Source organism: Sinocyclocheilus anshuiensis, unplaced genomic scaffold, assembly GCF_001515605.1.
Source record: "Sinocyclocheilus anshuiensis isolate Anshui unplaced genomic scaffold, SAMN03320099.WGS_v1.1 scaffold407, whole genome shotgun sequence".
NCBI classification, from domain to species: Eukaryota; Metazoa; Chordata; class Actinopteri; order Cypriniformes; family Cyprinidae; genus Sinocyclocheilus; species Sinocyclocheilus anshuiensis.
The window spans coordinates 2,496,107-2,509,770 of NW_015552593.1; the positions used below are offsets into that span (position 1 = coordinate 2,496,107).

The window sequence follows — 13,664 nt, forward strand, 5'->3', positions numbered from 1 at the left end:
TGAGAGAACCGCTCTTCCTCTTGTGCATCAAAACACTTTCTGCTGTAATCACTGGAATTACCTGTCTATTACTCACAACTGGACTCTCATCCAGGTCTATGTGAATGAGGAAAGAGTCATTTTTGAAGATACTGACCCCTTTGAACGGTATGTAGCGGTAAATTATGGAGGAGTGATTTATTTAGGGGGTTTTGAATTGAAAAGAGATGTGGCATCAGTTACGTCTAGTGTATTTACTAAAAGGTTTGATGGGAGTATTAAAGATGTTTTCTTGTATCAGGACATCAGAGAGCTGGAGTTTCTACAAGCCAGTGAAGGTTTTAATTTCTATCAAGGTGAAGAGTAGAAAAAATGACTGATTATTGTTGATATCTTGATATTTGATTTTAGGTATTCACGTCTAGATTTTTTTCACAAATACATGCTCAATGCCCGTTTTTAAGAGGTGAAATCTGTTGTTTATCACTGGCATGGTAAAATGATGTTGCAAGGTGATAGGAATGATCCTGCATTAAAGATGCTTATGAAAGGTACAAAAAACACTGCAAAAAATCATCTCAAAATGACCACACAAATGTGTTGTTTGAAGAAACGAAATTAAGAGATGAACACGATAGCAGGACTGTTATATATTTGTGCCTCTTACTGAATTACCAGTTGATATTTGTCCAGATTTGTTATTCTCGTTTATGCCACGGAAAAAACTGTTGACAATTTTCTACTCTGCACTAACACAACACAACAAAAAAAATGTCTTTTAAATAAAATAATGTGGTGACATTTCTGAATTTATATATTAACTACTTGTAAAGGATTTTATTCTCAATGTCAAAAATAAGGTATGAAATATGGCTTTAAAACCTTTTTTTCAGCAAAGGGTCAGAATGTCTGTTTTCATTTGTGAAATACGAGGTTTGCAGTTTTTGCTACCCTATTAGCAAAATTTGGGATGTCTAAATACGGTTTTAAACCATATTCCATGTGCGTGGTGTTAAAAAACAAACAAACTTGTATTTAAAAAATTGTGGCTTATAGTTGATACACTTCCATTTCCCATAATGATCAAATATAAAATAATAATAATATACTACCCCAAAAGTAATCTTATTTAATTGCTTTTTCATTACTGTAAAATAAACACTACCTTTTTCTGTGATCTCAGGTGTTTTATTACAATGCATGACAATAAAAAATGAGTCTCTTTAAGAAACAAAGACTTTAATTTCAGTCGCTTTACTAACAATAAAAACATATTATGAACTGTACATAATGTGCTGAATATGCACATTTCTGTTGTGTGACAAGCCAAAATGAACAAAGAAATATTTGTCACCTGAAACATAGAAAATACCTAAGACAATTTTAGAAAAATTAAAACGGAAAAAAAAAAAGTGAGGCAAAAGAAGCTGTTCTCATCAACCATGAGACTGCGTACAACAGTAGTTTCATTTTTTTGATTACAACCAGCTGCTTGTGAAGACAATGTTAGTGGGTCTTTGTAAAGCCAGGTAGGGAAAATGTACATTTTAAAACAAAACAAATGTCCTTTAGATTGCAAAAAAAACACCAACTAAAAATCTCGTACTAGCTGCTTTTCCATATAAAAATCATTTTGCAACTTTATAAATAGTTTTCTTCTACTGTTTGACAGATTTAAGGAAAGTGGAGCGGTTTGATGCCAAGATCACGAACGCCTGTCTCTCGAGTCTCTCTTGTGTTTCTCATAATCAGAATCCCGTCTGTGTTTGTCTCTGTCCCGGTAATGACTGCTGCTGTGGTGCCGCTCTCTCCGTTTTTCATACTTGTCCTCTTTCGAGTGGTGCTCTTTATGACTGTGACTTCTGTCCCTGTGCTTTTCGCGGTCCCTGTCGTAGTGCCTGCTTTTGTGATGGTGTCTGTCATAGTGGTCTCTATCTCTGTTGTCCTTCCTGTAGGTCTCATCGGACCTTCTGGACGGCTTGTCGCCCAAGTCACCGTAGGACTTCTCCAAGCCCTTCTCGTCTTTGCTGAGGGGCGAAGAGGTCGGCAAGCTGGACTCATATGTCAGAGGAGGCACAGGGAGCGTTTGGGGAGGGACGGTTTGAGGCCAAGGTGGAGCAAGCATGTGAGGATCGCTTTGAGGGAACATCTGTGGAGGAGGTGGACCAGGAGGAAACAGGAAAGGCGGAGGAACCTGTGATTGAAGGGGTAAGAAAGGGGCAGGATTGGCTGGAGGAGGATAATATTGGGGATCAGGTGGACCAGCATAATACGAATGAAAAATGGGGGCTGGATTATATACTTTAGGGTTAAAAGAAGAGGTCCTGGACTGCTTGGGACCTTCGTTTTTCCCAGTGGAGGAGATTGTGGTGATGGCTTGGATGTCCTCTATGGCTTTACACTCTTGAGGGGGTTGCACCGATGGTTGCTGAGTAACTTTCTTTTCTGAATTACTTTCTGGTTGTTGAGGTTTTAACTCGGTAGGTTCAGCTGATGAAGATGGTGTCTTTAAAATACCAGATGTCTTCAAAGACTTGGTGGGACTTGATAAGGTTTCGTTTTTGGGGACAGAGCTAGAGCCGTCATTGACAGAGTCTGTCAATGCATCCGATAAAGTGGTTTCGCTTGTTTCTTGACTAGCTGGTGCAGCTGTGCTGCCGGACACGGACTCATCTTTGGGTTTAGCGGTCGTGAGAGAAGACAGGAAACTCTCTGTTGAAACATCTGCAGGTTTGTCACTCAGAGAAAGAATGACTCCACTCTCTTTCTTTTCTGAGTTGGTCTCCAAACTCGAGCTGGATGGCGCCTGCTCTGTTTTAACAGCTTTGGGGTCTTTTTTCTTGATAATGAAGCGATCAAGTCGAGGAGCGGTGGCCGTAGGTTTAGGATGGATTTCTGCATGGTTTCCACTATCAACAGTTGGAGTCTTGGTTACTGTTGTTGTAGAATCACTTTTCACAGTGTCGCTCGAAGACGATGCCCCATTTCCAGGCAACTTCAGCACTCCAGGAAGAAAGCGCAAAGAAACATTCTCTTCTGTCTCAGTATCCAATATAGGTTCTTCAATGACGGACTTGATTAAGTCGGCAGTGTCTTTTTTCCGTGTGCTTGCGTCTTGAGCCGCAGGAGCTTTCTGTGGGTAATCGACATGAGGTTTGCTTTCTGCCAAGAAACTTGGAGCTTCCCTGACATCGCTTGGCAGGATTACCCCAAAGTCTCTTTTCGGTCTCTGGCGGATGACCAATCCGAGAAGAAGATTGGGACGATTGGTCTCCAGCCCTACAATGTGGAGTGCCACAATTAATATCAAGATTTTGTTGCAAAAATCATGCGGATCCTACAAATGAACCTGTAAAGAAAGTCTTACCAGGACCATCAAACGGTACAATCTGATGGGTAATTTTTTCTGTGGAGCCGAGAGGAATGAGATACATGTCTTTAACTCGTTTGCGGTTGTTGGCGACAACACCGTATCTTCTTCGGCTGCTAAAATAGGCGTATAACAAAGTATACGAGATCTCATCTTCCTCGGTGTCAGGGGAGAAACGAATAACACATATTTCCTAGGGGAAAAAATGTAAAGTCACAAACAGCACATACAAATGATCACTTACAGAATGTGACAAATCTAAGAATAAATCATTCTCACCTTTGTCCCGGAAGCACGGATTTTCTCAACATAATCCCAGACTATTTGAGGAGAGATTCGTCCACCTACTTGGATGTTGTCTGGCAAATCCTGCAGACACAATTCAAAATGTTTCTAATACGTCAGGTCATATGTGTAAATGACACATTTAGGATGTTTCAAAATGTCTGACTGCCAATTTACCTGTGTAAGTTGGTCCAGTATTCCAGAGACAGGATAAGCTTTTGTTAGAAACCTCGCCACAGCTGGCATATCAACAAAGCCACTCCACAGACTTTCCAAATTGCTGAGGAATGTCGCTGTGTCTTCTTTGCTACTCAGACTATCTGACCTATTAAAGCAACAATTTCATAATGTCATTTAAAGTCTCGTTTACTAAACATGAGATTGCTTGAAAATCATGCTTAATCAGGAATCTTACCTGGATTCAGGCAAAAAATTGAGGAGACCTTCCTCCATGGCTCTTAAACACAGATCGTCTATCAGTGCTGATGTAGGTGTAGTTGTGGAGTGCTGAGATTCATCTGTCGTACTAGACTGTCTTCTCACAACTGTTGTAGCCACTTTTACCATCTTTGTAGCAGCTTCCTCTGTAGGTGGAGCCATGCGACCTTCAGAGAAACATCAAAAAATCAAAGTAAGTTAATTGTACCATAAACACATTCTTTAACTCTGAAAACTTTACTAATAACTACTTTTGCAACTTTGACATAGGTTTCTTTTTAACATGCGAAGTGGAAGATTCTTAATGGACTTAATTTATCAGACTTTAATTATAAGCAAAAAAGCTTTGCTAACATAAGTAGACCCAGGATACTTTTTAGTTTAGTATGATATAACCCATTTAATTCTTCACCAAAAAAAAAAAACCTTTTCAGAACTTTATTTGAACTCATAAAAATGTTTTACCTGTGCAGATTTTGCAGTTGAGGTCAAATAGATGAGACTTGTGCAAGTTGGTGGTATCTACAGATTTCTTGGGACTGTCAGCTTTAGTCTCAGGGGGTTTTTCTTCAGGCACTTCCGCAGCTTTCGGCACAGGCTCTGGCTGAAAACACAGAAGGAAAATTTAGTATGCAATTTTCTTTTTCCTTGTTGGAAAATATAACAAAGCTGCACAGAATGGAGCATAATGTCTCCCAAATCTCACCTCAACCTCTATGGCCTCTGGTGCCTTGGCAGGCTCCTGATTCTCAATTTCAATTTCCCCTTTATGGGTGATTTTAGTGATAGGACGTCTCTCTGCCTCTCTCTGTTCTTTCTCAATCATTTCAATCGTCTGCCAGCAAAGACATCAATAGGGTTAACAGTCAAAATCTGAATGACTATGAAATTACTTTTCTGATGGACAAATGAATGTCATTTCCTGCTGCGTATTTTACTTTACTAATGAAGTTAGTCTTGGGGAAGTCGTGGCCTAATGGTTAGAGAGTCGGACTCGTAACCCAAGGTTGCAGGTTCGAGTCTCGTACCGGCAGGGTAGGTGGGGGGAGTGAATATACAGCACTCTCTTCCACCTTCAATACCACGACTAAGGTGCCCTTGAGCAAGGCACTGAACCCCCAACTGCTCCCCGGGCGCCGCAGCATAAATGGCTGCCCACTGCTCCGGGTGTGTGTTCACTGCTGTGTGTGTGCACTTTGGATGGGATAAATGCAGAGCACTAATTCCGAGTATGGGTCACCATACTTGGCCACATGTCACGTCACTTTTCACTTTTAAAGTGAAACACTTTGCAAATGGCATTACGTTGTTTATTGTGAGATTTTAGAAATGCAACACAGCTATGTTTTACTAACATGTCGATTCTCTCTTTGTCTCCAAGCAGCCAGTTCCTTAGAGGCCAGCTCTTCTGCAGTCATACGCACCAAATCTGCAGGGGAAACTTCCCCCTTGAGCACTCGCTTGAATAACACCTGCAAAAGAACATTTATTTTCATTAACACTGCATTAGATTTTTAGAAGTGAAATGAAAATAGGTCAACTGAAAATATACTGCACAGAGACATGAAATATTTGTCAAATATGAAATCGTATTTTACAATATTGTTGCAAGGTTGTTATATCATATGCTACTGAAAAACAATCATATTACCAAAAAAATAATGTCAAATTACTTACATTATTTTTGGAATCTCTCAGATTGAAAGTCAAACTTCTGTATTTATTTTTGTATTTGCTGTCAACACCCTGAAAAAGAGCAAAAAGCTCTTTCTCCGTTCTTCTGGCCAACTCAGCAGGCTTATCCAATGAAATCTTCATATCGGCCTCCTTCAGTCTGTAAGATAAGAGGATAAACACTGAAGAGAGTATGAACAACTTAACATTACACACTTAATTTAAACAAGAGGTAGCTTTGTTTCAACAACTAAGGAAAAGCTATTGACTAACTTTACTGGTAATCTAGCAAAAATCACATTCACACACACCGTTTCAAAAGAATCTCCTCCAGCGAGTCCCGAACACTTCGCCTGATTTGTCCAGTGGACGGTTTTTTTGAGGTCACAGGTGATATTTTCACTTTCTTCGTCTCATGTTTCACACTTGGTCCTGCAAAAATTTAAACTCAAGATTATTAATGTAAATCATTTTGTATTCATTTCAAATATTAATGAGGACAAAGTGAATTGTATTAATATTTTATCGTTTTATTAAGAAATTGGTAATTTAAAAAATATATTAAAAAAAAAATAGCAATCATAAAAAAAATTAAGTGTAAATAGTGTGTAAAATAACTGATGGAAATATTTATACCCTTTGATGCTGAATCTTCTGACGGTCGTCGTTCTCCAACATCCTATGTTAAAAAAAATTTTTTTTTCAAAGAATAAATACTACAATATAGCAGTGAAAACTGCAATCTGAGCCAACCAAATTCAAGTGGCCATATCATTGGTAGTCGGAGTGTGTAACACACCTATCCATGTGAACACAGCAACACACCTGTGAGGAACACTGTGCAAACTAACTCTAACTAACCCCTTTACACCCATGTGTTAATAATATAGAAAAGCAGATATGTACAAACCCTTTTAAAGAAAGCTGGTGGCTAGCACTCAAAAGCTAAATCAGAAAGGGCAGAATAAAATATATATATGTAAATCTGCCATAAGCAATCATCAAATACTTTAATGCTTCAAAGAAAAACAACTTTTGTTTTTGCACTAGGTTGATATAGGACAAATCAGATCCCATGTTCTTTCTAATTAAAAGGGTCAAATTGTCAATTTCTATTATTTTTCCCCTTGAAGTCCAATTGTAATATTTTAGCCCTTTGATTAATCTGATTTGAGGCAATGACACGCTAATATTAATTAGCAGCCTCTGGTCTTCACAACAATTTCAGGCACAAACTCAAGATTTGACACGATTAGAGTGAAAGTTATTGCTTAACGTCTTTACTTTCATGTATGTCAGTTACATAACACTATACAAGTAAAATAATTAAAACAACTTAATAAATACCTTCTTTAACTCTTGATTTTTATGTTGACAAATGTATATATTTTTATCGACTATGCATGTAATCACATTATTTTGCAGTCTACTACAGGATGACTTGTTTGCTTACTTTTCGGAAGGGTCGTATTCCACCTGCGGTGACCGACTGCTGGGGTCTCGGTTTTTGCTTAGCAGACAACTTATCATCTGACTGCTCTGTGGCTTGAGCACCGGTTTTCCCATCCTCTTCCGCACAGCACTTCAAGCACATATACTCCTGGTCCTCCTTTTCCATCTGCTGAACTTTAGCCAGATCCAGACCCACACAATCCCCATGAAACCAGTCATCACAGCGGCCGCAGCCCACCATGAACCTAATCAAACAACAGACAACAGCACAGGTCTGTCTTCAGCCCATCGCTTTTGAGGCTTTTCTTACTACCAATTTATTAGGGTTTCTGCAGGTTTTATGAAGGTAAATGTAAATGGCTTTTTAAGACCAAGTAAAGAACATTTAAGCAATTAATTGAAGGTACCAATACGTCAATTTGGTCTCTAAATGTCTAGGCACCACACAGAGTTGTATTAGCAACACCTCAAAGTTACAACAGATCTTCCAACAGATCTCCATTACTTTTTCATTTGACAAAAAATTTTTAAAAATAGGTTTGAATAGCTCTGCTCTTAACCGCTCAGCAGTATTTTTGTCTTATTTTCCATTGAAAATATCTAAAGATTCTTAAATCAAGATACATGTACTTTCAGTCATGATTTATGAGAGACTGGTCAACACAAAGTAAGTTTATAACTAAAACAAAAGCAAATGCCAATGGATGCAAAATCAAAATAATTCAAAGGAAAAAAAAATACCCCTTTGGCAAGAGGTTTGTTCTTATTACAGGCATAAACTCAATTTTGTTCAGTTTCACAGAAAACGACTTCATATGATCAGTTTGCATCTCAAGTAAATGCATCTTGATTTAAGGATGTTTAGATTTCTGCATTGGAAAACCAAAACATACAACATATATGCCTTGACTTTCTGCTCTGATTTAACAGACCTTAAGAGCTTCATAAACATTAAAATTCTAGCTAATAACCCTTTTTTCTAATGTTTCTGGTATTTAAGTACATATTGTCTAAACACAATAAAACACAGATTATTGCCATATTTTAATGGCTACAAATTAATTTAGGTACCACAACTTTATATAATGTAGAGTATGAACAATGGGTATTCATTTTGAGATTTACTAAAGATTGCATTTAACAGGGTTATTAAATGATTAGTGTTTATAAAGATTAAGGCCCAGATTTACTAACAGCTTGCACCGGCACAAACCCTCTTTTGGCATTAAATACTAGAGATGTGCATTTCAGATTTACTAAAGATGTGCAGTGAAAAGGTCATTTTTGCAGCTGACCTTACTACATATGCATTTGTAGGAGTTTCCCTTTCAGGCGCAAAATTTATGGGAGGAGACTATTTAAATGAATCACGCAGCATGATTTACCAAGTTTTGCGGTAGTCAATTTACTGGTATTTGCGCCATTATTTACTGCCCAAAAAAGTATGTCTAAACCCATTATTGCATTTGACATGGCTGCGATTGCTGCTGCCAGGAGGAGCACTGCAGAGAACATAGAGCATGTGGTAGAAGGGAGAGATCGTTTTCTACTTAACTAATTTATTTGCAATGCCAGAGGAAGCCATTATCCAAACATATCGTTTGCCAAGCCACGTTATTTCTAATTTGGTAGAATGCATTGTGTTAGATAATGGCAAAGGTGATCTAGATCTAAAAACAGGTCAAATTAGCATGCTCAATTAAACATCTTTAAAATTATACAGAAATAAATGTATTGACCTATGACCATTTGAATGAATTTAGAGATAAAAGTTGACATACCGGTTGTTGTGAGGTTTCTTGCATAATCCACAGTGCTTGCTGGGATCCCACACAGTCTCACTTTCAGGAGGAGGCTCGCCCTCGGCTTCCTTCTTCACCACAGGGGCATTATCAGGGATAAACAGCTGCGGCTCCTCTATCGAGATACTCCTGGAGTTTCTACTCTTGTGTCTTTGCTGAATCTTCTCCGGCTTCTTGATCTTGACCTTCTCCTGCTCCTCTTCTCCTTGGCTGTTTGTCACAGGTGGGTTTGTTTTGTTTACAGGAGTGGGAGGATTTTGTGGCTTTTTCGAAGGGTGAGGGGATTGGACTGACTTGACACCTGGACCAGAATCAGATGACAGTTTTCTGCTGACAGTCGGGGACACCGGGACAGGTGGGTTTACGGTTTGGTTCGCAGGATGTCCATCTTGAATCTTTTGTATTTTTGAGGGTGATTTAGGAGTGACTGGCCCACCTGGGCGTTTCAAGCCAACCTTAACGGGCTTTCCTTTGAGACTTTCTGGGCGGCCTGTATGTATCTTTTTGTCTCTGGGATGTCTAGATACTTTCTGCAAGAGCCCTGGCCAGGTGAGATGAGATGGTTTATTTTTGGCAGCAGACAGAGCCTGTTTGTGTTTCAGAAGCTTTTTGACTGCAGGTTGAACTGCCGTGCCGTTCTTGTTCCCTGTTTTTTGTGCACTTAGCTTTCGGGTCTTGATTTGGTCATTCTTTTTGGCGTCTGCTGGTGTGGCGTTTTCCACGCTGGGCTTGAGCGACATGGTGCTGCTGTTAGTGTCTTGTACTTCATTAGGGTTCACATACGGCCCAAAATCCATAGGCATGTCATCACTAGTTGACTGGCCAACGCTCACTTCCCCGACAACCTCTTGTGCAGAATTAACAACTTCTTGTGTGCCATCATCTTGATTTTGTCCCAAATCGAGTGCAAGGCCGTCAGCAGCGACACCGTCATCCTGGAAGCCAAGAGACTGAAGAGCGCTTGTGCTAAATGATCCAAACGCATGCGACGGGCCAGGAAGCAGTTCGATTTTATAGCCCCCGACAGTAACAGTTAATCGACGTAACACAACTACTGGATTCATAGAGGAGTCGACCTCATGGACTCCAAAACGACGGCTGAGCAGGGCTTCTCTTTTTGCATCAAGGCTTTTATCTCCACCCGGGTTTGTGCTACATGTTGACTCTTGCTTGTTACTCTCTGCTGCTTTTCGCACAGGACCTGGGCGCCTGCCTTTAACTCGACCGCGGCTTGCTGAGAGAGAAAAATGGTTTCAATACTCTCAAAGTGGCAAAACAGAACAGATGAGCAGTCAAACCCAGCAAATGGGCAAAAATATTGGTTTAATAAGACTTTAAACCAAATAATCCTTACGCTCTATTAATATCTCAATACAGACATTTAAACCATATCAAAGGAGCCCAAAAGGAGGGTGAACTGGGAAAATATTTTTTATTAAAATATATTTTATAGTCTCTGCACTGGCTACCTATTAAGTTCCGTATCAGTTACAAAATAATATATGTATATTTTTTTTGTCCAAACAGTGCAAGTCACTCGCAGCGTCTTATACAGTGAGAAAGCTACCTGTCACAAAAACATGAAGACCCTTTGTGATTTCGTTCAGCATTTTGGTGGCTCAGTGCAATATTTATTCTACATGTATCACTGTTAGGAATGTTCATTTTAAACGGTTAACCGACCGTAAGAATTTTTGACCGATTAATACGATCAGTTAAATGGTTTAAAAAGTCATTTATAAATTTTAATTTTTTCAGTAATTTATCAAAATATTTAAAAAGGTTTGCTGCATGGTCAAAATATGCTATGCGTATATAAAAAAAAAATGTTTAGAGAGGAAAAAAAAAAGTTGCATATAAGTCGCATTTTATTATTTAATTCAGAAATAGGCCTAATGCAGACACAAAATGTTTACAAACATTATAATAAACACTGTAAACATAGCTAGGCTATTTTTTGTTTTTTAGAAGAAGAAAAAAAATGAGTATAAGTCGCATTTTATTATATAGGCCTAATGCCGACACAAAATGTTTATAAACATTATAATAAACACTGTAAACATAGCTAGGCTATTTTAGTTCCCCTGATGTGATATGATATGACCATGTGATTACTCCTGTTCTGTTGTTTGCTGCTTTTTGCGCATGTAAAATTAATATCGGGAAAACAAATGTTAGTATTTTTAATGGTTCACAGACACGTATCCTTTCTAATTTAAAATAATCTTGTCGGTTAACGGTTAATAATCGGTTAACGAGCATCAGTTGTCGATTAGGAAAAATAACCGAAATGAACATCCCTAATCATTGTCTAGCGAAAAAACATTAAACATCTTGAATAAACGTCCTAATATTTTTAAAGTGCCCTTATTATGCCATTTCATGCAGTGTGTAATGTAGCTGTATTGTGAATGTAAACGATCTGCAAAGTTGTAAAGCTGAAACAGCACGATAAATAAAGTTATTGTCTTCCAAAATAAAGAATCGACTCTGAACAACTTGACCCCACCCACAAACATGTCATTCTACTGACGACTGCTTCTCTAATCTCGGGGAGTTCAACGTGGGATTCACAAAACACTTGCTGTTGAAAGATGGATCAGTATCCTGTTTATTTGGACCAGCTGCTCCACTGAATCACAACCTGTAAGTATGATAAATAATAGATGTTTATATTTTCTATAGAGCGTTCAAAATACAGAACTACTAAAATAGGCGTATCGTTTCTGAAACGCGCTGTACGCCGTAGACCAATCACAACAGACTGGGCCATCTGACCAATCAGAGCAGAGCAGGCTCACAGAAAGGAGGGGTTTAGAGAGACTGAATCTTTGAACTGCTTCTAACGAATCGTTTGAGAATCGCTGGAAAATGAGGTGATATTAAATGCATATTTTGAGAAAACGAAAGCGTTTTTTTGACCTTGCATGCATGTAATCCTATTGTAGGAGACTCCCAAAACAATATTAGGAACTGTAAAAATGGCATAATAGGGGCACTTTAAACTATTAGTAACTAATATATATATATATATTCAAATTGACAAGTTTACATATTTAAAATTGTATTTTAATTTTATTGTAAGAAATTGATTTAACTAGTAAATTGCTTAAAAAAAACTAATAGCTTTAACAAAAAGACAAAAAATGTTGGACAGCTGCAAACAATCAGTGAACTAATTAGGGTTACTTCTGAACCTTTATTGCAAGCAGATTCAAAGCAATCCAGCTGTGTCCATTTTGTTATGTGTACCTGTTTGTCTCCTCTGTAAATGTCTTCTGCCCTGTGAGAAGCTGGACTGACTGTGTTCTCCATCAGATGGACTCTGACTAACACCTGCTGTTGTCATGTCATTATCTGCAGCTGCAAAACACACAAAGTAGTTAAATTACAAACCTTCTTCTAAATTAAAGCACAAACAAACTTCAAAAGCAACTACTGTACCTGTTGTGCTCCCAAGCTTAAAACTGACATCTTCATTTTCTAAGAGATGAAACTGGGCGCTAGCAGATCCAAACATGGGATCTTTATCACTGAGCATGTTCTTCAGTGAATTTTCAGGTTGGCCGTGACCTGCTTCAAACTCATCACTAGCTTCACATTCCAGGTTCTGTCCGAGCAGTAAGGAATCATCCAACTGGTCACTGGGAACCAGATGATTGAATGGGCCACCAACTATATCCATGAATGCCTGCACTGTATGGTTTGCTCTGGAAAAGTAAAACAGGTAATTGTTTTAAATGTATCTTGAACACTGCATTATCTTCTAATGTTGAGTATTTTGACAAATAAGTTGGATTGATGACATTAACTCCACATATATGCTCATTGCTTTGCTTCTGTCCAAAAAAAAAAATAAAAATCTTAGTTTCTCGTACTTTATAAAATGTTTGGCATTAAAGCAAAATGAATGGCAAGCCATACACAGACATAGGGTAGACAGGGGCTAGTTGTCACAGGGGCTGTATCTCAGTAACTACCAGCTTTCAATTCCAAAGTCCAATTGCAAAAAAAGTTTGTTTACTCTAGCAGTGGGTTCTGAATGTTGTAGGCAACAGTGTTCAATAGGTTTGGCAATATAACATTAAAGGGGTCATATGATGCAATTTCATTTTTTCCTTTCTCTTTGGAGTGTTACAAGCTCTTGGTGCATAAAGAAGATCTGTAAATTTGCAAAGACTAAAGTCTCAAATCCAAAGAGATATTCTTTATAAAAGTTAAGAGTCAGCCACACCTACCTAAAACGGCTCGTTCGAACACGCCCCCACATATCTACCTCACTATGTGGGAAGATTTGCATAACGCCGCCCAAATGTTCACGCAAAGAAAGAAGGCGTAACTTTTATTCTCACTGTAGTATTGTTGCCGCTGCAGCCATGTCGTGAAGACGCTGTGTGCTTCGTTGTGAAAGCGAAACTACTTTGTTTGGTCTTCCAAAAGAGGACGATATCCGCTTCGTCATGCCTAGAGCTGATCCGTGCTGGTCGCTGAGGAAATACATCAACTTAGTGCTGTGGATCGCCGGATCGGCTTTCACTGTTTTCACCGCTCCTTCGTCGGATCCGCCGGGACCGCCGTTCTCGATCCCGGCACCTCACCTCACTCTTGCCCGGCCTCAGCTCACGCTAAGCCGGGGCTTCCGCTCACGCTAGCCCGGCCTCAGC

General features: G+C 38.9%; 1 protein-coding gene and 1 pseudogene across 4 annotated transcripts in view; one reads left to right on the top strand and one right to left on the bottom strand.

Moving 5' to 3' along the window:
* LOC107665563 (protein eyes shut homolog) overlaps positions 1-822 on the top strand; it is a 218,051-nt pseudogene extending 217,229 nt beyond the window's left edge.
* Positions 823-1,194: 372 nt separating this feature from the next.
* The window catches only part of LOC107665590 (PHD finger protein 3-like), a 22,194-nt gene continuing 9,724 nt past the window's right edge, over positions 1,195-13,664 (bottom strand). For all 4 annotated transcript variants that reach the window (XM_016456515.1, XM_016456517.1, XM_016456513.1 and 1 more), the window contains exons 2-16: positions 12,445-12,710; positions 12,253-12,363; positions 8,980-10,234; positions 7,200-7,443; positions 6,383-6,425; positions 6,058-6,178; positions 5,750-5,906; positions 5,428-5,544; positions 4,779-4,907; positions 4,538-4,676; positions 4,050-4,239; positions 3,812-3,959; positions 3,629-3,718; positions 3,347-3,542; positions 1,195-3,258 (exon numbers count right to left, since the gene is read on the bottom strand). In XM_016456515.1, coding sequence (XP_016312001.1) covers positions 1,685-3,258; positions 3,347-3,542; positions 3,629-3,718; positions 3,812-3,959; positions 4,050-4,239; positions 4,538-4,676; positions 4,779-4,907; positions 5,428-5,544; positions 5,750-5,906; positions 6,058-6,178; positions 6,383-6,425; positions 7,200-7,443; positions 8,980-10,234; positions 12,253-12,363; positions 12,445-12,685 — 4,755 coding nt within the window. In that variant the 5' untranslated portion in view covers positions 12,686-12,710 and the 3' untranslated portion in view covers positions 1,195-1,684. The remainder of the gene's footprint in view (positions 3,259-3,346; positions 3,543-3,628; positions 3,719-3,811; positions 3,960-4,049; positions 4,240-4,537; positions 4,677-4,778; positions 4,908-5,427; positions 5,545-5,749; positions 5,907-6,057; positions 6,179-6,382; positions 6,426-7,199; positions 7,444-8,979; positions 10,235-12,252; positions 12,364-12,444; positions 12,711-13,664) is intronic.